At 35.2% G+C, this 22,358-nt stretch overlaps 4 protein-coding genes across 9 annotated transcripts in view; 2 read left to right on the top strand and 2 right to left on the bottom strand.

Annotated features, from left to right (window-relative positions):
* The window catches only part of pcs (SH3 domain-binding protein parcas), a 549,277-nt gene extending 543,247 nt beyond the window's left edge, over positions 1-6,030 (top strand). Inside the window, exons 2-6 of one of the 3 annotated variants that reach the window (XM_073955052.1) lie at positions 238-295; positions 988-1,240; positions 4,022-4,084; positions 4,170-4,347; positions 4,409-6,030. In XM_073955052.1, coding sequence (XP_073811153.1) covers positions 1,199-1,240; positions 4,022-4,084; positions 4,170-4,347; positions 4,409-5,652 — 1,527 coding nt within the window. In that variant the 5' untranslated portion in view covers positions 238-295; positions 988-1,198 and the 3' untranslated portion in view covers positions 5,653-6,030. Of the gene's footprint in view, positions 1-143; positions 296-906; positions 1,241-4,021; positions 4,085-4,169; positions 4,348-4,408 lie in introns of those variants that run through there. The other 2 variants (XM_073955051.1, XM_073955050.1) reach the window with 2 other exon arrangements.
* On the bottom strand, positions 1,875-6,823 carry LOC141386488 (SAM50-like protein CG7639). Of its 4 annotated transcripts, none has more exons than XM_073955059.1 (9): positions 6,689-6,823; positions 6,465-6,510; positions 3,834-3,960; positions 3,643-3,764; positions 3,253-3,573; positions 3,075-3,186; positions 2,580-3,011; positions 2,381-2,507; positions 1,875-2,311 (listed from the first exon to the last, which is right to left on the bottom strand). In XM_073955059.1, exons 3-9 carry the CDS (start codon positions 3,894-3,896, stop codon positions 2,160-2,162), a joined length of 1,329 nt encoding a protein of 442 aa, XP_073811160.1. In that variant the 5' UTR covers positions 3,897-3,960; positions 6,465-6,510; positions 6,689-6,823; the 3' UTR covers positions 1,875-2,159. The 4 variants fall into 4 exon arrangements, with proteins under 4 accessions (XP_073811160.1, XP_073811159.1, XP_073811161.1 ...); XM_073955058.1 differs by having other exon boundaries at positions 6,465-6,513; positions 6,689-6,820; XM_073955060.1 differs by having other exon boundaries at positions 3,834-3,955; positions 6,465-6,513; positions 6,689-6,789.
* Positions 6,824-10,814: 3,991 nt separating this feature from the next.
* Spt-I (serine palmitoyltransferase subunit I) lies at positions 10,815-13,558 on the bottom strand. The gene is made up of 7 exons (XM_073992639.1): positions 13,396-13,558; positions 13,055-13,226; positions 12,495-12,988; positions 12,301-12,430; positions 12,050-12,247; positions 11,621-11,986; positions 10,815-11,558 (listed from the first exon to the last, which is right to left on the bottom strand). Exons 2-7 carry the CDS (start codon positions 13,103-13,105, stop codon positions 11,391-11,393), a joined length of 1,407 nt encoding a protein of 468 aa, XP_073848740.1. The 5' UTR covers positions 13,106-13,226; positions 13,396-13,558; the 3' UTR covers positions 10,815-11,390.
* Positions 13,559-19,007: 5,449 nt separating this feature from the next.
* On the top strand, positions 19,008-22,357 carry Ctf4 (Chromosome transmission fidelity 4). Its single transcript, XM_073992633.1, has one exon. The coding sequence runs from the start codon at positions 19,491-19,493 to the stop codon at positions 22,239-22,241; it is 2,751 nt and encodes a 916-aa protein (XP_073848734.1). The 5' UTR covers positions 19,008-19,490; the 3' UTR covers positions 22,242-22,357.
* The last annotated feature ends 1 nt before the right edge of the window (position 22,358 follows it).

The following is a 22,358-nucleotide window of genomic DNA, read 5'->3' as shown; positions in this document are numbered from 1 at the left end:
CCAGAACCTGCAAGAATCTACTAATTTTTACTATTTTTTCCGATAACATAAAGGAAAAAATGTTATCGTAGTAAAAAATAGTAGCTTCTTGCAGGTTCTGGAACAGAGCATATTATTCAATACTTTCTTTGACATTAAAGCTCTGTTCCTTTACGTGCAAGAATCTTCAAGTTTTACCACTTTTTACTCGAAAAGCGTTCCTTTACTTCAGACACCATACAATTCATATGGAAGCAGTTTACAACTTTTGCTACTTTTGCCGGTTTTACCACTTTCAAAAGTAGAGAAACAGACCATAAATTTTGTCCATATTTACATTAGGCAATTTTGCTTGCGGCAATTGTCAACTTGATGGAGAGAGGCGTGAGGTAACCCTTTCAACCCTCTCTCACCTACAAAACTGACAATTGCCGCAAGGAAAATTGCCATCGATATTCCTAACATTAGATATTTTCGATATAATGTTTTAAAATATCGATTGCTATCGATATTATCGTTAAGTTGTCATCGCCATTAATTTGGAGATGAAAATGGCGGAAATGTCAATGATTTTCTTGAAATTATGCAAAAGTAGTTCACAGAAATGTAAAGGAGAATAAACAACTAATTTTATTTTATAAAAAATGTAAGAAAATACATTTTATTTTAACAAAAATGTGTACGTGTGACTACGGACTTGCTTTCTTATACACACATACCCGAAAAGCAGCGAAATTTCTATTTATTTCAATGGATTTCAGGTTAGGGGTTTTTATTCCGATAATATCGATAAGAAAAACTATCGATATTGAATTTTTAAATAACAATCGATATTATCGATAGTGCCATCGAATTTTTGCCAGCTCTAGTGTGTACCCCGCTTTAGAAAATCGATAACAACAGTCGACTTCGATTTTTTGCCTTTTCATACAAAAGGTTTTAATCGATTAATAATAGAGTCGACTTACATATCCCTAGTACTGGAAAAAAATTTACAAGATTTCTCACCTTTAATTCAATCACAAATCAAATTAATCAAAATTTATTGGCCATCAATATCAAATAGTTTAAATTATGTAACAAACAGGTTGAATACTTTAAATGTTTTCCCTAACGTGAAGAAAAAGAGGCGTAAAATTCATTCTTTAAAAATTTCTGAAATTGCGTCTGTGAAAAGTGTTTGACAGTGTGAGCAATATAAAAACAGGAAAAAATTACAATGTCAACAATGACTGAAGACGAGCTGGACCCGAGGATAAAGGTGAGAGTAAAATAACTATATATTTCTAACTAAAACCTATAGCCCCAAATAATTGCGCCACTTTGGGCATAATTTTTGTTATAAAAATGCAAAAAGCAGAATAAAAATTTTTTTTAGTCGGACATATAACTTTTCTCATAAGAGTGACATCGCCCAAACTATGACAATTACAGAGATTTACAAAAATTTGTGTGTAAATTCATGTAAATCGCCCATCTTTTGTGAATATTATTTCTTACTGAATATTTGTTCATAATTCTATGAATTCTATCAATTCTATGAAGGAAATTCGTGGCTTTAAATCAGTTAACCCTCGCGGACTTCAGTGACTTGTCTACCGTAAATGGCCCGCCTGATTACAACGATATCTATGTTGCGGTAGTCCATACTTACCTATGGACCCTCAAATTCAGCACCTTTGATTTGACCTCATTCTTTTGTATACAGGGCACGCAAGGGCTATCAAATTGTTGCAAGATGTAAGAAATCCCCGAAAAGAATTAAAAAATAATGAAGAAAAAATGCAAAAATAGGGGGGTAACCTTCGCATGCAATAAAGGCATTAAATCGCCATTTTTGAAAAATGTTTACCTCGGAGATTGCAACTCAGTCCACCAACATAAAAATTAAAAAATAAAGGAAAAGCAGTAAAGTCTATTTATTCAGATTACACATTTAACTAGCACATCCATTTTCAAATAACATCGTCGTATTTAATAGTCATATTAAATATTTTCATTGAGAAATAACACTATTATTGCAGCACAAAAAGCCAATAAAATATCACTTCAATCGTGATGCATTGCAATCAGATTAAGTTTTGAAAATCAAAATTTATTGATCGCTTTCGTCTTTTAGTTATTTTAATGAAGAATCGAAAAGTAAATATGAATAATTTTGTAGCTTCATTTGTGAGGTTTCAAACAAATTCGTAACCAATTCCAAATTGGAAACCATTGGTAACCTTATCACCCATATACTTCCGAATTGGAATACAGTAGTTAAGTTCAATTCGCGCACGTTCGGCCAATTTAAATGCCAAGCCAATACCAGCAGCAGTTCGCAGATTTTCTGAAACATTAAAAAAACATAAGAAATTTACCCAAAAGCAAATAAAAATAAAACTGTATCAGTCATTACCTGTGGAGAATGTATTGAAATTTCCAACATTATAAAATAGGTGTGTTCGGAAGTTATTTGCCAAGCCTTTGAACACTTTATTGAATGGTAAGGGTGCCCACAAGTGTAAACCAGCGGACCAATAGGTCTATAAGGAATAAATGGCGTTGTGTTTATTCTAGTCTCCCTTTGGCCGAAAACCGGAAAACCAAATACTTACCTGTGCTCCTATGGGAGTTCCATCTATTACTGGACCAGCACCACCATATTCGAAACCTCGAAGGGTCAAGGGCCCTCCGCAATAGAATAGATTGCTCAAGGGCAATACTGTGGTTTTCTTAGTATCTTTAATGACTCCCAAGCGACCACAAACTTGCGCTACTATGCCACCGAAAAGAGGAACACTTATCTCAGCGTGTGTGTTGTTGCTAACATATGCCACATTGCCACCTAAACCACAATATTCGTTGACAGACTTTACCATTAAGCCTTGGCTGGGAAATACTGGATTGTCTCTTTGATCGAAAATCACTGAGTAACGAAGAAGCGAAGCGAGTTTAGGTCCACAATGTTCCCGTATAGCCATGGGAACTGTCTTTTGTAATAAAGACAATTCTCGAATCGAAGCTTCATATTGCAAAGAGTGCGTCAGCTACAAAAAATAAGTTTTTCTTTCGTTAATTGTACAACTTTATATACCAGCATATAAATATACCTCAAATGGCATGAGAGTGTTAACTGCAAACTCAGCAATACATCCATAGTTTGTGTTTTGGAATTTGCTTACATTGAAACGATCCAAATGTCGAAATAGGGAAAATGATATCCTGCGACAAATGGAATTTAGCTATGGAATCGACTTTATTATGTATTTCAATCGCATGATTACTTACTCTGGTCTATTTTCCACAAATCTTGTATGGAAATAGGATTTCCAGAATTTAAGTTGAATGTCATTTGCACGTTTACTGCTGTAGGAGCCTTGCAGAGAAATACTCTCGCCCCGTCCAAACAAGTTCGGTATTGTCAATTCGGTGCGAAGGGACCCTTCGTTTTGTCCAACTTCCGTACCAACAGAACCAACGATGCGCGATAACTCTTTGCCTTTGAATGTCACCTCGTAACCGTCTGGACTTGCATTTTCGCCCCGACTGACATCGATGTGAATACTGACATCTTTAAAAATGCCCAATTCGTGCAAGTAAGATTTGGCCCTGAAACAGAAATATGTAATAGGCGTTAGCAATTAGTCGCCCAACTTCATGGGGTAACAAGAACATTACTGCATACTCTCCAGCATAACATCTTGGAAATTGGTGGCCTTGAACAGATTTTCTGCTGCTTTCATAACATAATCATTGTGGGTCCTAAGTAAACCGCTTACATTGACTCGATCGACTCTGGCCTATTGGTAGCGAAACAGGGATACATATTTATCGAATATTAGCAAATTTTTATGCCATTTCTTACATACCGGTACTTTCTTCAAATCGAACTTTGCCGGTTCCTTTGTACGACTTGTGCTTGATGACACCATGATGTTGGCTGCTTAAATTATTTCCTTGTTCATAAATATATGTCGGCTCTGGGAACGCACTGCTCTACAATTCATAAAACACATTTGTATTATATCTATGTTTATATATATATTTTTGTTTTTAGATTGAATTGGAAAATCTTAATACGGCTACAGATGAAATCAACAAATTGGAGATTGAACTAGAGGTAATGTTTTAATGAGTCGATTGTTTGATTGAATTCATTCTTAAAATGTTTTTTTTTTTTTTTTTTTTTTTTTTTGTAATTGTAGGAAGCAAATTCAACATTTCGCATACTGTTGAATGAATCTACAAGACGTCTGAAGTTATCCTCGAAAAAATTGGGAAGCTGTATTGATAAGGCAAGACCCTACTATGAAGCATTGGAAAAGGCTAAAGCTGCACAAATTGAATGTCAAAAAGCTGCAGTGAAATTCCAAAGAGCTAATGGTGAGTCTGAATTCCATTTTTTTTAGACATATTAATTTATTTGTCATCCATTTACCCTTAGAAATACATGCTGCCGCAAAGGAAACTGTGGCTTTGGCAGAACAGCGGTTTATGTCCAACTCTCACGAATGGCAGTTCGATAATGCATGGCAGGAGATGCTTAACCATGCCACTCAAAAAGTTATGGATGCCGAGAAACAAAAGGCAGAATGTCATACAGAGCATCAAAAACGAACACAAATATTTCATTTGGCTGAACAAAAAGTGCAGCAGCTAGAGGAGCGCTTTCGACGTAGTATTGCAAAGTCTCGACCTTATTTTGAGGAAAAGCAAATTTGTCAGGATCAATTACAAACTCAAAAAAATCGCATTGAGGAACTACAAGCACAAGTACAAGCCGCAAAGAATACATATGCAACAGCTCTACGAAACTTAGAGCGTATAAGCGACGATATTCATCGTCAACGTGGAGACTATCCACAATTACTAAATACACCCCCTCCAGGGCCCAGAGAACCCGGTGTGGGGGCAGAACTGAACTCGCCAACAACCACGCAAATGCCTCCTTTGCCAGATTTTCATAGGGAACTTGAAAACTGCGATTATCCCTCACTGGGTGACAGCCAATCTTCCTTGGGAGCCCAGTCACAGAAATCTGAAAACGGTCCTTGTTCCAGCAAGAAGCCATATCATATCGGTGGCACAACCAAACGTGTATCCCTAGCCACACTGGCATCGATGGAGGACTCTGATATAGAAGAAGATGAAGATGTTATAAAATCACATGAAAATTGTGATCAGGAAGGAGAACCCGGATCCTCCAGCGAGGTTGTGGACGAGAAGGATTTGGAAATATTGCGACAAAAAGTAAAATTTTTAGCTGTTCGGCCAATAGAAGGTGGAGATGGTCAGCAGGAACAGAATGATGTCTGGGAGAATGAACTAAACGCGACAGTCGACAAATTAGATCATTTGTTGCTATTGAAGGAATGTGCTAAGAAACAAGCTGAGCTACACAAGCACAACAATCATAAAACTCCCAATGATTCGGTGCGTCCAGACTCTTTGGGGGCAGAGGCAGCAATGTCACCCAAGCCCCTAATCCAGGTATCTGAAGTTAGCGTTAGCAGTTTACCAACAACACCAGAACATATGGTTAAACCTTTGAAAAAACTGCTCAAACTCGAACCATTGCCCATGGGAAATGTTTCTATGAGAGAGCTACCATTGCTATCACGTCTTTCGAACGAAGTACTCAATCATGGCAGTGGCTATAACAAGCAGCGTAGACGTTCGCTTGAATAATTTATACAATTTTATTGTGGCTACAGATGTAAATTCACAAAATAGTTTTTTAAGTCTACAAAATAGTTATCGCGTATATCTGCATTACCGATCAATTTTAAATGTAGTTATGTATTACGTTACATGCATTAATAATATTCTTTTTTACTTCAATTTTATTGGAATAATATTGTTATGTGATAATTTTTGAAATGGCAATGAGCTAATATTGAGAACAGTTCTGTAACAGCTTTAAAGCTCTAAATTCAGTAAACCTTGACACGTATTGTAACTAATTTTAAGAGGGATTCAAAATATACATATGTACGTCAATCAACAGCAGTATTGCAGCTTTAATTTAACGATTATGTTGAGTAATAAAGATTAGTGAAACACAAATTAGTTAAATGTGGATTTTTTAACTAGTGGAAAATGGGGATTGTCAAATTGTCTCAAAATGGTGTTATTGGGAAGCCACAACATGCCAAAATCCTTATATTAGGACGTGCAGGTCAAAGACGAAGGAATTGAGACACCAACGAACAGCTTAAGAGGGTTGAGACGTCATTGGCTAGGAAAACAAATTGACTGTTTAAAAAGCCACGAGTAGTAAGTTATGAGATCATTTGACGTCTCCAAGGTGGATGTAATTTTAATTTTATGTAGTTGCATGATTAAGAATTGTTGATGCCATGATTTGTTTGTTGTGATTTTAGATGTTGTTACAATACGAATGACGTAGGTGCGTAAAAATAATCACACTTTGTGCTATATTTTTCATAAATTATATAACATATACCATAACAAAACAAGATTACTCCATTGAAACTTACCTTGAAGATTCGGCTCTATATTTGCTCACCGCCCAGAAAGTAACTCCTGCTAAATAATTCGTCAATACAACCACACCACAAGAACAAAATAAAAAAGAAAACAATTTCAACACACAGGAACGATACAAAAATGGTCACTGTTTGTTTTGCTGTGTCTGACACCGAAAAAAAAGTTAAACGACACTATGCAGTGTCTTCAAAATTCGTTTCATAAATTTACCAACCTATTGCTGTTAATCTAGACTATATTATTACTATTTTTAATTGAAATTTACTAAATCCTAAATGCATATGGACTTTTTTAATTAGAGCTGGCAAATTTTCGATTGTAATATCGATAATGTTGCCATCAATTTATCGATATGTAGATACAAAAATCGATAATGCCGATTAATCTATGCTTTTAATAGGTTCGTTCCAGTATTTTAGGGGTATATGTGTGTTTCTTCTTGGCATTTAGCTATTTTTCACAATAGATGTGAATGCTATTGTGAAAAATAGCTAAATATAGAAAAAGTACAGGAATTTAAATGCCACCGTGTTGTAATAGCCTTGCCGTACTTGTTCGATTTCCAGACCAGACACCACGAAAAAAAATATTTGTCAACAATGGTAAAAAACCTTCAGCGTAATGTTCGCTTGCATTTTAATTTAATTTATTTCACTTAAGGGTAACCAAGCCAAGTATGTTACAGAAAATAGCTTAACCTAGACTACCCTATCACGTAGATAACCTAGGACCGCCAAGAGCGCACTGTGGGCAAAATCCAAATCCAGCGGGGGAAAATTAATAACTCCTAAACTAAATGGGGTAAGCGGCTATAATTTGGTACATACAGTCAGAGTCAAAAGAAAGTTTACACCTCACAAAAAGTTTTTAATAGCATAATTACAACGATATAGGGATATAATAAATATAAAGTATAAATGCAGTTTTTTTAAGTGTTTAGTGGTGAATTAAAATCCAGAAAATATTAGACATTGCATAAGCTTAATTATGAAATAAATGAAGATTGATAAAATAACCCAAAATTTTAAGAGTCAAAAGAAAGTTTACACTCTTGCCAAAAGTAAGACATTTTTAATTCTTTAGCTTGACATGCCTTTATTTTTAACTTATTTTGATCCTATTCGAGTGTCTAAATAGTAAATCCACCAGTGTTTTGGGGAAATCCGGTGGTAATACCCCATTGGACCCGTATTAAAGTTTTCGGGCAATTTTGGCACAAATAGGGCTTAATTTTAACTTCCTTTCGACTTTTTTCGGAAAGTACTCAGTGAATTTGAGGTCTAGAGACTACTATGAGTGATCCTAGATGTATGGGAGTAAAATATAGCAATATGTTACACACAAATATGGCCGAAGCCTTCATAGCCCTGCCCAAATGTCAGATCCCCCTTTGATATAAGCCCCATTTCAGTTCACTAGGATCAGTAATCTCGTGTCAATACGATTATCTGATATTGCTCGTGTATTCTTGAACCCATACAAACTATTTTTTTGAACCCCGCTGCTATTAGGTACCCGATAAACATATATAGGACACTCCATCAAGTTTGATTCTGTATACAACATTTCACCGTTAAAAGCTTCGTTCATGTTTTTCGACAGTTGTGGCATATTATGAGATCAAATATGTGAAAATGGTTATGACAATAAAAAATACATTTTCCAAAACTATATTTGGTGAAAAAATGTCAAACCTGTGGAAAATTATGAACGAAGCTTTTGACGGTGAAAATGTTGTATACAGTATCAAACTTGATGGAGTGTCCTATATATGTTTATCGGGTTCCTGATAGCAGCGGGGTTCAAAGAAATAGTTTACATGGGTTCAAAGATACGAGAACAATGTCATATGCTCATATTGACACGAGTTTAATGACCCTAGTGAACTGAAATGAGGCCTATACCAAAGGGGGATCTGACATTTGGGCAGGGATATGAAGGCTTCGCCCACATTTATGAATAAGATGTTGCAATATTTTACTCCCGTGCATCAAGGATCACTCATTGTAGTCTCTAGACCTCAAATCCATTGAGTGCTTACAGATAAAATTCGAAAGAAAGTTAAATAAAGCCCTATTTTTTGCCAAAATAGCCGGAAAGCAATTCAACGGGTCCAATGGGGGGATTATTACCGGATTTCGCCAAAATACAGGTTAATTTATTATTTAGACACTCGAATAGGATCGAAATAAGGTAAAAAGCCAAAATAAAGGCATGTCAACCTAAAGAATTAAAAAACTGTCCTACTTTTGGCAAGAGTGTAAACTTTCTTTTGACTCTTAAATTTTTGGGTTATTTTATCAATCTTCATTTATTTCATAATTAAGCTTATGCAAGGCCTAATATTTTCTGGATTTTAATTCACCACTAAACACTTAAAAAAACTGCATTTATACTTTATATTTATTATATCCCTATATCGTTGTAATTATGCTATTAAAAACTTTTTGTGAGGTGTAAACTTTCTTTTGACTCTGACTGTATGTTACTTATTTGTATAGGTATGATTGCACAGAGTAAGGCGAATATAGCTCACCGTTAAAGCATATCGTCCTCGTAACGGCACCTCCGCATATAAGGTACCAGCTTGGGCGATGGGCTAGTTCGGCATCGGAAACTCGTCGATTCTCAGCGCTACAGTAACTAGTTCCACTTCTGACCCCTCACAGTGCAATCAACTGTAAACTTTAGCATGGGGATGTCATAGGAGGTAACCAATTGACACTCTATGCATTACCTGTAGGTGGTATTGTACTAGTTCCAGGTTTACAGTCATATACCAGTTTATTTATAAAAAAAGTGGTGGGAAATAGTCACAACTGACGCTTCGTCGTTTACTTGGGTATATATAGGTGTCAATTCGTTCCCTTCGCATTACTTATGGGTCAATTGTGAACTAGTACCACTTACCTCTAGTTTAGGACTATTTAAATTGCGACAATTGGAATTGCTAGCTGGTAGAGAGAAGAAGATGGCGATTTGCATATTTCTTTCGTATTCCTTTTTTATACCAGAACAATATAAATAATATGTACGAAGATATTCAGTTCATCAACACTAGCTTCTGTTATTGGATGCTTCATTTATATTAAAGTTATGAAGAAAATGTAAATGTGAATTATTTATACAACTCGTCGTTTAAGTTATGTTAATTAAGTCGCAACTGACGCCTCCTCGTTTACTTGGGGATAAAAAGGTGACAATTGGTTCCCTTCGCATTACTTAGGGGCCAATATTTGTACTAGTACTGATTAGAACTAGTTCTGGACTACTTAAATTGCGACAATTGGAGTTTTCGTCGCAAGCGGGTATTTTGGGTATGTGGACCACAGTTCACTGTCAATTTTGCTGTATTTTGGCATTTCGGGTCTTCAGGGGGTCTATAACATTAGTTCCAATTATGGGGGGTCCACCTTCTGGTCTATCCCCGAGATTTTCGTTATTTTAAAGGTATTCTTCATATTTTCCAATCAAATTGGCTGTACATTGGTATTTCGGGTTCTAAGTATACACTAAACCGTACCAAAAATGTTCGACCTAGATCAACGTTTTGATATAGTGAACATATATAGGTCCAGGTCAGGCAATGTGCGCTTGATGAGAGCAAGTGAGCGAAAACTTCAATGTAAAATGCATTGAAATGTATGCTCACTTGCTCTCAACAAGCGCACATTGCCTGACCTGGATATAGGTATCTCCCGAATTAAGAAGGTTTAGCAACATTTGATAACATGAAAAAGACAAAAAAAGGCAGACGATATTTTGGGAGTAGATACCTCGGAGTATGTGATTTGATATTAAAAAAGTCCGATAGTGTTTCCCATAAGTTGCACATTACTCAAAATGCTCTAAGTAGAAAAAATATCATATAGTAAATGTTTCAAATTTTTTTCAGAATATTTAATTTTTACTATTTTTTTTTTCGATAACAAAAAGGAAAAAATGTTATCGTAGTAAAAAGTAGTAGCTTCTTGCAGGTTCTGGAACAGATCATATGATAATTTTTCTTTATGATATCAAAAAAATAGAAAAAATTAAATTCTTGCAGGTCTGTAGTGGAATTCTGAAACTCATTTTCCGAGTTAACGACACATATCTGTAAAATTAAAAAATTGCGGTAATTAACGAAAATTTTCGCTAAATTAACAACCAAAACAAAGTTGTCGCTAATTCCTACCGATTGCAACAGTAAACGTTTGCTAATACTATTCATTCATAATTTTGCGTTTATCTTTACCGATTTTTTCGGTAACTTAAGCAGAATGCAGACCATTAGGAACAGCTAGAACACACAATTACTTACCTTAAAAGTTTAATATTTATTTTAGTAACAACAAAACTTTGTTTTCGGTGCACACAACAATTTTATTGTAAGTATATTGTTTTAATTATTATAAAGTGCACTTGGCATACACAATTAAAATTAACTTGGATTAAATTTATGTGTATATTTAAATCTAATACATTCAAAACATATATTAATGTAAGGCATATTTGTTTGGTTAGTTCTAGACACTGAAATGTTCAGCAGCCGCAATCTGACACAGTTCTTTTTTTAATGAAAGACTAATTGGACTTGTAATTTTATCTTTCACATTAAACTTACCGTGTCTGACTGCCGTTTCAAACAAGGCCAACTTAAATGTTATTTTTTATCATATAAGCAATAACTAATTGTTTATTATTTTGTTCTTATTCTCTTGCGAGGAATATTTTTTGTATTCAGAAACATATTTAGCTGAAGAAAAATAGTATTAAAAAAAACAACTTGTATGACAAAATGCATACAATAGGTATAGTTAATATTGAAAAGTAAACAAAAATACTCTTCTTCAGAATATTAGTTCTACATACGAGGTAAACTAAAATGCATTTAATATGATAAAAAGAATGTCATTATATTTGCCTTCATCAAGTTATTGGATCAAATTACTTGAAACCGATTCGATGATGTCAAATGCATGTTCGATCTCATTCGAGCTCAATAAACGATTTGAAGCGATACGAATGCTTGGGCGAATGCATTGTTTTTCCAAGTTATAAAGGTAGCAAGCTTCAATTACGGCAACGCCTCGGGAGATACACTGTAATGCAAAACACAAACACTTATCACATATTCCTTTAAAGTTTCGACATTGTAACTCACAGTATCGGCAATTTTTGTTAGTAACTTCCTCTCCTCTTCATTATTTTCTAATGGTTTCGAAATATAGAGGTGTTTTACCGGAGAAAGTTCGTCACCTCTCAATTGCAATTTTGAAAACTTTGAAAATTTTTTATGTAATGCTGATGTTTTCTGTTGTAATTCTTCAAATATTTGCGGTTCACTTTCGAAGCGGTTAAGAGCAGATATGGCTGCTTGGGCTAAGAGTGGTGGCAAGGAAGCCGAGAAACAGTATCCCAGACCAGATAAACGTTGATGTTCCACAATGAAATGAGAACCCACACAAAAACCTCCGATTGATGCCACTGCCCATTCCATGCCCGAAGAGATTAAGTCAACTTCGGTGCGCTTTAAAAATTGAATACATCTGTTTCAATTCAATTCCTTTAACAAATATTAGGTGCAACTTACATCTACATTCAAATGCTCAGTGAGACCACGTCCATTTTTGCCCAAAACACCAAACGTTAGGCTTTCGTCAAGGAAGAAACGCAATTTATATTTCGCTCGAAGTGCAACCAATTCAGCCAATGGGCACATTTCTCCCGTATTCATATAAATACCTTCAGCAACCAAAAATCGTCTAGTTTTGGCAGCTTTTTTGGGATTCTATTCAAGAAAGGGGATTAAAAACGACTCAATCGAGAAAACCACTCAGTTACCTTGTCATCTCGTACAGCTTGTTCCTTCAAAAGTCTCTCCAAGTCACTCATGTCATTATGTTTGAAAAAATATATTGTGCTTCTAGATGCGTCCAAACCTTTTTGAATTGCGAAATTAACCGCTTCATCCCTAGAAAGAAACGAGAGGTTTTTTAACTAAATATTATCCCTCTAGCAATTAAGTAAAAACTCACACAAAAATAACATCTCCTCTCTTTGAATAGGCGGGTATGGCACTTGCTATCGTAGAAAACCCATAGGAGTACACCAAGGCTTCCTCCATTTCCATGAACTTGGCCAAACGTTCTTCAAGGTCCAAATGAACATCCATCGTGCCATAGAAACCACGCGGACCGCATGAGCCCACACCATATTTACGCAAACTCTTACACGCATCCTCTAATATCTGGTTATCTTCTAATAATCCCAAGTAATTATGGGAAGCTAAGTTAAGGCAATCATTGCCATCCACCACAATTCGTTTCCCAACCTTTGACTGAACCAAGCGAGTGCGTAATAAGGGATGGTTTGGAACTGTGTCTGCAACCAATGGTTCGGGTTCATATTTGTCTATTATATCATCCTCTTCTTCTTTGGTAAAACGATGTCGCCCATTACGTTTGTAAAGCAATAACCATATCACAGAAAGTAGGAGAAAAGCTTCTAACACTATAGCATACAAGGGGGTCTGAAAAATAATAGTTTCGATAAGATTACAAGGTAACCAATTAATATGTTTGTAAAAATTACTTACATTACGGAATATCCTCTCAATTTCATTGAACAAATAAGGAGTTGCTACCATTTTTCTAAATACTGTCTGTCTGATTCAAGTTTAGCTATAATTTCAATGTGTCAAACTTGGGCGCGCACAATACCCTCTAAGAACTCTGATTGATATACTATATCAATATATCGGCCTATGACTAAAACACGAAAATATCAAATTAATTGCTGTTTCATTGCCTGAACATTAGATATGGATATATGATAATGGTGATATGGTATGACTAAGGGCAGGTGGAAGGAATGCAAACAAAAGATGTGTGAGCGATGTAAAGTTGTATATGTTATAGAGATCAGCTGACGTTTAACCTTTTATCGCAACCACATTTCAATTAATTAAGATATCAATAAACACAAAAACTAGCTCGATTATAAACTCCACTCTGCGTTCGTTCTGACACCACCCTAAATCAATATTTAACTTTGACAGAGTATTTCTGAAGTACCGAATACTTTTAATCGTTGTAGGGATAAACAAATCGGCTATTAAAAAAAAAACGAAACATATATGGTCTGTTCCAGTACTGCAAGAATCTACAAATTTTTACAATTTTTTTCGATAACATAAAGGAAAAATTGTTATCGTAGAAAAAATCAGTAGCTTCTTGCAGGTTCTGAAACAGAGCATTACAACCAGTTTCTGTATGTCGAAAGAAGAATGTGTGTGAATGAAACACGCCCAGGCTGTTAGCCTTATGAACTTTAAGCTATATTTCACAGAGAGCATGCCAAAATGGCTTTCTCTTTTACTACTTTCTCCTCGACAAATTTCGTGGTGTAAAAAGTGGAAAATCTGTCAAACTGCTGATTTGACAAAGCAAAATAAAATAAGTATAAGTATAAATAAAAAAATTCAACCAATGAAATAAAAAGCAGTGACCTTTTTTTGATTGTTGTTATCTTTTTAAGCAGCCATAGCTCTGTTCCAGAACTAAAAAGTTTTTACAATTTTTACCACTTTTAAGGCCTGCGTACATAAGCTGCCTTGCCTGCTTTACTTGCTTACTTCTGATAAAAGAATAAAAAAGAAAAGGGCAACCCAGTTCGAAATTTGCTCGGCCTTCTTTATTCTTTTATTTTTATTATGTCAGAAATGAAGCAGGAAAGCAAGGCAACCAGGCAAGGTAGCTTATGTACGCAGGCCTTTACACATTTTGCGTTCCCGTACACAAAATTTATATGAAAATCGTTTGCGACTTTTACAACTTTTACCACTTTATAAAGTACGGGAACAGGTCACATGTTTGTTTTTTCTTACATCGCTGCAAGATCTACTATTTTCCATTCCTTTACTTTTGTGCAAAACTTTTTACGTGAGATCAATTTTGGCAGTTTTCTCTTTTGCTACTTTTACTATTAAAAAGGTAAAGGAACAAAGCTATAGTGTATATGGAAAAAAGTCGATATCTGACTTTAATTTTTTTCTACTAAATAATTGTGCAACTAATAAAAAATGAAACTAATGTACAAAAAGAGCAGTTTTCCGCATGGTACAATAATTCATAGGTAGGCCAGGTATGAGAATCGCCAAAAAAAATACAACCCTGTCGCTATGGCTTAAAACGTCAAAATTGTTTTGATGAATGATAACGGATGAGTATACAAAGAAGAAGAAGAACGAAATGTAGAAATGAAAACAAAACAGAGTTGAATTTTTTGATCAATGATAAATATCAACTCTGCATGTCAACACGGTTTTGACAGATTAAGCCATAACAAAAAAAAATTGTAATCAGCTGTTAGCTGTGGCCTACCTAAGAATTATTGTACCATGAGTTTTCCGTATATAAATTCACCGCATGATACAATTAGAAAGGTAGATGCCTCAGCCCAGCTGATCGAATCTAAAACGTCAAAAAACTATGAATTCGCCATGACAAATCAAAACAAAAAACCATATGATTCGGTAAGTAAGAGATAGCATGTCTACACTTTATAGACAAACACAAGCGATAAAAAGAGACAACAAGAGACCATTTGGCGAAAATTTTGACAGTTTACATTACAAAAAAAGTTGCTTTGTTGTAGCAATTCGCCGATGCATCTACCTTTCTTATTGTACCATGATTCACCGTCTGTGTTTTGTCTCTTTCCCTATGCCTTGTTCATACTAAGGCTAATTCGCTCTCCATTCGTTATGTCCCGGGCCACACTAGAGTAATTTCAACGAAATTTTGACATGAAACTTTGCGATTTTTGTACATTGTTCAATTTAAATTACTCTCCGAAGTACGATAAAATATGTCCCATCTCTAACAAATGAGAGAATTTATAGAAATAAATTAATTATGGCAGGAAAAGTAAAAAATAAAAATTTATTAAAAACCCAAATATTTTTAGAGAAACTGCAAAACATGAATGAAAAGTAAACGGTTTAATGACTAGTATACATTCAAGCCATAGCAAATTTTATCTTCTCTTTCATTGCAGTCGAATTTCTTGTCCATCGTTTCAAATTCGCGTACAAATCTAGAAACAAAAATCAATTGCCTGCCAGAAAGTCTGTATACCAGAAATTTGTTTTGCAGGTCTCTCTCTCCTTAATTTTAAAAATAGAAAAATTAAAAAAAAAAATCTGGAAACACCCAAATTGTGAGAAAAAATAGAAAACATGAATGAAAATAATATAGTATTAAATAGATATCTGAAAGAAGGACAAATATTTTTTCAGTTCACATTAACCAATTTAACTCATGATTTATTAAACCATGACTTATTAAACCATGATTTAACTTGTCTTTTGGTTGAAATTTTCTTTAAAATCAGTAAATAAAAAGTGTGAAAATTTGATTAAACGGCAGACTTGTTCCCGGAAAAATCATTTTATTGAACAAAACATCAAGATTTTTATAAGAAATTTTGACGTTTTTCATACTTATTTTGATAGTGTTCCATGTTTTCAGCATCCGCAGCACTCGAATGTATCCGTCGAGGTTGTCTGTGTCATATTCTATTGTATTGTGAAGAAATATGACATAACTGCACGACTCTTATTGATTTTCCGAGATGTTTAAATTATCTGCCAATTTAAACCCGTTTACGCTGTTATTTCGGCGTCCGCGGAATTATTTATATGGTTTTATTGGTGAAAAATTATTAGAAAGCCCCGCCTTATCTACTGAAAGAAAATTCGGCTTTTATATCTCCACAATTCACGAAAATAAAATGACTGTTCTATCCTGTAGGCCTATTCTGTAACTTTTATCGATTGAAAAGTTGTTAAAATTTCTTTTGTTTTTGTAACAACTACAAAACAAACAAATGAAATTGTTGCCAAAGTTGTTAAAAAGTAACAGAATAGGGGGGCTGATGACCGAAAATAAATGCCTATTTTTCATAGTACTATCGGAAAAATGATCAGAAAATCATTTCACGAAAAGCTAGAAACATAATTTTTTCTGTGTTTGATACGGAACATCATACGCTTTAAATCCCTACAAGATTAAAAACGTAGATTCATTCGCTCCGGGATAAATAAGCTAACATTAACAGAAATTTAGGTGTTCTATTCTACTGACGTGGAGTGTATAAACGAACTATAACCCTGCAAAAGGCTATAATATAAACATGGCCTAAAAAACCTGTTCAGGGGCTCAATTCTGTTTCTATGAAAATGTCAAATGAAAATGAGAATCCAGCCCCAGGAAAAGATAACTGAGAAGTAATTGGGAAGTTATCGAACAGACATTAAGCGGGGTACACATGATCAGTTTTGACTGTCAGTTTTGCTCAAATAATCGGTTTGTCTTCAAATACTACTCTGATTTACTAACACATACATACATTTGTCGTTTGTCTTATGGGAAGACAAATTTTTGATATTTTTGTAAAAATAAATATCGACGTTATGACTATCGAAAGATCCTAAAGTGGAATTTATAAGGTCAGTTCGATAACCAAAAGTTTGTACAAATTTGTACAAACTTTTAAGTGGGGTACACACCGACAGTCAAAACTGACAGTCAACGTCCTTTTAGTACAATTTTCTCGGAAATAAAAGCATTTCTTTAGCTAAAAATACATGAAATGCAATACGTAAAGTATTATTTACATATTAGGAAAGTAATTATTCAGCAAGACTTTGATATTAACGAAATAGACCTCGATGACTGTCAGTTTTGCTGGTCAGTGTGTACTATGCTTTACAAAATGCTGTTCGATAACAAACTTGTTCAGTAAAAGAGAAATGAGAAGTAGTTTCAAGTACATATTTGTACGAAATTGTAAGTACCATGGTATAAGTAAAGAGGTAGATTTAAATGAAAACAATCTATAGAACCCTTGTTTTTCCTGAATTCCTAAAACGACAAAATTAGGTGTGTCTTTTTAAGTGATAATTTGTAATAATTATTACGAAATGTTACTAAATGCTGTCTTTTTACAAGAAAGTTCAGTAAAAGAGAGCGAAGTGAGAGAACAATTTTGACAGTTGTTTGCTGAGAAATTGCTAAAAGTTGCTGAAAGAATTTTTCCCAGCAACATTTAGCAAGTTCGATCAGCTGTTTTTTAATCATCTGCTAATGGTCAGCTGCTCAAAGTTTTATCTTATTTTTGTGGAAAAATATTATAAATATTACGATTCAGCTATATTTATTGATTGTTTTATTAATATATTAATTATTTTTTATTTATTTTGCTTAAAATTGAAGAACTTTTTCATTGCTTTGGAGTTAGTTTTTCTTCCATGCATTGGCGCAAATGTTTGGTTATTAACTGTTATCTTGCTAAAGTTTACTAAATTCTGTCTTTTTACTTTTTTCTCTATTTTTCAAAGAGCAAAATCTCTCTTACTCTCTGAAAAGAAGTTACTGAATAATTTTTACTGAAAAAGTAAAAAGACACAACTATTAGTAAACACAAAAGCAACAAGTGGGTTTGTTTACAATACCATTTTTGAGTATTTTATACAAAACGCGAAAAATTAATAAAGTGTCAATGAAGATTTCTCAACATAATCGAGTTGTGGATATGACAAAATGTTTGTTTCAATGCATAGCTGACGAATTTCTTCCATACAAATGTTCTAACAACAAATTTAAAAATCATTGATTTCGATTGTTTTTAAAATTGTTTTGCATATTATTCAAACAGCACACACATGCACAGATTGTGTATATTGTTTTGAAGTTTTAGGAACAGTCGAAAGAAAAAAAATTAAATTGACAGAAAGCTTTAGCTAACCTTTCTTATTAAAGCTGTGTCTGGTTACCCTAAAATTTGTAACAATTTGTACCAATTGTTGCAGGAAGTCGTCTGTTAACACAAAAAACCAGCAAAAGAGAGCGATTCGAGAGATACATTTTGACAGTTCTTTCACTGAGAGCTTGCAAATTCTTGCTGGACAAATTTCTTCTAGCAAGCACTTGCAAGCTCTTCTTCTTCCTGAAAACAATCAATCAGCCATTTTTAGTTTTTTGTTGATTTATGTTTGTGATCATTAAAAACAATTTTATTGTGGAAATAACATAGTATAATTGTATTGTTTTATGGAGAACAAATTTGTAAAGTGGAAAAATACTTTTTTGTTTTATTTTGTTTTTTATTTTTAATAAAATACAACGTTTTTGCTTCCTTTGTTGGCGGACAAATTGTTCTGTTTTGGCAAGTCAGCTGATTGCTTGCTGGTTTTTGCTGGGAAGTGTCTGCTTACTTTTTACAATTTTCTAGCAAAAGAGAATAAAAACCCCTTACTCTCTGAGAAAGTTCTTGCTGGACAATTCTTACTGGGAAAGTAACCAGACAGACTTTAAACCATGGTATGTACATTTTATTACGAAATTATCGAACAGACCTATAATTAAAGATAAATATCGAAAAGTCGACTTTTCCGGTGACGGTTAAAAATTACAAAATCGAAAAATCGACTTTTGACTTCGATTATATATCCCTATCTCCAACTTGGACAAAGACATAAAGTAATAAAGACCTGACAAAATGCATGCAACAAAAAAATGTTTACGAAACTATGTATAGAAACATTAACCTTAACAGGTTGCAGTTAATTGAAAATCGCAACCAAGGAGGATCATTCCATGTAATGGTATCAGAAACGAAATTTATGAATTCAAGGATATGTTCAAGAATAATTCCATGTCAATTGGATCGGTAAATTCGGTTAAATACGTAAAAATGTATAAAAGAAAAAAATGTTATATCACCATATCGTGATATAACATTATGTTAAATTCAAAAGCCATTCACTGAAGAATGATAGGAAACAAAATGTCTTATCTTGTTGTATTTATGTCTTTGACTTGGAGTGGCATCCATTTGCGAATGGCAACAGTCAGATTTTAGCGCCAAAAATTTGTTGATTTTGCAAAGAGCAAAAAACAAAACAAACTCCAGCATTGCGAAAATCAAGCAGTAAGTGTCGTCTGTGGATATTTTAGGTTTCATAAAACATGTACGAACGAAGCAGCTTGAGATATGCCCACACAACGGGGTATACAAGTTTAATTTATACCGAGGATGGAGAATTTATATTGACCTGTGGTTCGGATGGTGATATACGAAAATGGAGAGGGATTGATGACGACGATCCTGCCTCAAATTGTCTGGGCGAGTTTGTTGTATGCTTAGCTCAAAAGAAAGATAAATTGTTAGCATCAACTGATAGAAACACCGTCCAAGCGTATACGTTTCCTGACATAGACAATGATGGAACCTTGATGAGATTCACGGCTCCGGTTATATGCATGAAAGTTAGTGGCGATTATTTGGCGGCCGGCTCCGAGGATACTAAAATCAAAGTTCTAAAAGATGGAAGTCAACCAATCGATTTAGAGGGTCATAAAGGTCCAGTGCTGGCGCTGGATATTCATCCCAAGGGTACGTTTTTGGCTTCTGTGGGTGGAGAGGGTGTACTAAAGATATGGGATTTATCGAACAACGGAAAGGAGATCAAAAACATAACAGGATTGCCAAAAGCCAACAGTTTTGAAAATGCAAAGTGTTTTGGGACGCCTTGTTTTGAACCCCGCAATGGAAATTCACTGATCTATGCAAATGGAAAAGAAGTATGTGTGCTAAACACCAGTAGCTGGGAAACACAGTACACAATGTCTGATGAAAAAATTAAAGGTGAATACACTTGCTGCCAGTTCTCCAAAGATGGCCTTTTCGTAGCAGCTGCCACGGATCTTGGGGAAATCTCATTATTTGATTTTACTACCCGGCAGAGTAAAAAATGTGAAGGTCCATCCAGCGAGTGTCAGGCTATAACATGTTTGGCCTGGAGCACGAAAAATAACGACGAATTAGCGTACTGTGACGCTACCGGACAGTTGGGTACGCTTTTCTCCAGTAGTGGAACAATGGAGGATGCCGCCGATTTAGTTGAAAACGCAGAGGCCATGGATGACGATTTTGGCGATATGGAATTTGCTGACGGAGAAGCAAAAGTTGATGGAGACGCCTTTAATGTTGATGATGACGACGAGGATGATGAAAATGTGGTGTCAATTGAAAAGCTGAAGAGTAAGGTAATGTCCTATACAAATGGCACCCATGACAGTGCCCATGATGACGAAGAAACTAAAGATTCTATTGGTGACATACGATCAGCATCTCCGTCACTAACCGGCTATGCAATGCCAAAAATGTTTAAACAACAGGAACCATTTCAACCAGGTGCAACACCATCTCATCTGGAACACCGATATTTAGCTTGGAATACAGTGGGTATTGTAACTCTACACACTGACGGTGCTGATGGAGCTATAGATGTTGAATTCCATGATGCCAGTGTACACCATTCACTGCATATACCTAACTACAACAATCATAATATGGCAAGCTTGAGTTCTGCTGTACTTGCAATGGCTTCTGATAGTTCATCCAAAATTGTTTGCATAGCCTTAGCAGCTTCGGGAAATAAGGAGTGGTCAGTGCAATTGCCAGACTGTGAAAGTGTAGAAGCGTTATGCGCATCATCTCGAATGTTGGCAGTGGCCACGAATTCACAATTCTTAAGAATCTTTACAGTTATGGGAACCCAGCGAGAAGTCGTTTCCATACCGGGTCCTGTGCTCTGTATGGCTGGTTATGAGGATCGCATTTTTGTATGTTATCATAGTGCAGGACCTAGCGCGAAGCAACAACACATCCAAGCAATGTTATTCCAAACATCTGGTCTACGCCTCAAGTGTCAAAATATAACTTTGCCGCTTTCTCCGGAAAGGCAATTGGCATGGGTGGGTTTCTCCGACTGTGGTTCTCCCGTATTCAGTGATTCTATGGGTCTCGTTCAGCTATTTAATGTGAAATCGAACTGTTGGTATCCCGTGTGTGATACTATGAAACAGTCGTCCAGCGTTTCCAATAATTACTTTGTAATTTCCCTTTCGGAACGGTCACAGATCCTGCAAGCTGTCTTATGTCGTGGGACTTCATATCCAATGACTAATCCACGACCAATGGTACAAGAATTGCCACTCCAGTTACCGTTGTGTGATTTGGAAAATGAGAAGTCTGTTTTAGAAGACTCGATGCTCAGGGCATCCATGATGTCTATGGACAATGGAGAGAAAACGATCAAAGAGACAGCTATTAAACTTTTTGCCTTGGCATGTCGCAGTGAAATGGAGATGCGTGCCAAAGAACTAATTGAAACTATATCATGTACAGACCTGTTAATGCTGGCTGTAAAGTACGCAACCAAGTTAGGAAGAATTCATTTGTCAGACCGCCTATCGGAACTTTTGCCCCAAATAGAGGAAGAACAACAATCCCGAGAGCAAGAGGAACAATTGGTAGAGCAGTCACTGCCGGCATCACCCCTAATTTTACTTAAAGCTTACCAAAACGGTTCCACCTCATCATCAAACAAATTGGCACCCAAGTCTATGGATTTGGGATCTACTAAAAAGTCGGCCTTGAAGCGATTTGCCTTTTCCAATTCGCCAACATCGTCACTTTATAAAAAGTCAACAAATGATTCTCTACTTGCCACACCATCGTCCGAAGCCTCCCAGGAGAATTTCAATGGAAGTGATACTGAATCGCAATTGTCCAAAGTTTCCACAGACGATGTCAAATCTATATCCCGTACTCCGTTAAACTCTGTAAATCCGTTTGCATCGAAACGTAAAATTTCTGAAGTGGACAAAACAATCCTGATGGGTTCTGAAAAATTAAAAATGGTCAAAAAGTAGACAACTAACTCTTTTCCTCCAATTGCTTACAATTAAGAACTAAATATTTATATGTTGTAATATGTTATTCAAAATAAAATTATACACTACACAAAAATACAAAATGGAAAAATAAAC

This window comes from Musca autumnalis, unplaced genomic scaffold (assembly GCF_047663935.1).
Source record: "Musca autumnalis isolate F117 unplaced genomic scaffold, ASM4766393v1 scaffold_5, whole genome shotgun sequence".
In the NCBI taxonomy this organism is placed as follows: domain Eukaryota; kingdom Metazoa; phylum Arthropoda; class Insecta; order Diptera; family Muscidae; genus Musca; species Musca autumnalis.
This window is presented reverse-complemented; position numbering and strand designations above follow the sequence as displayed.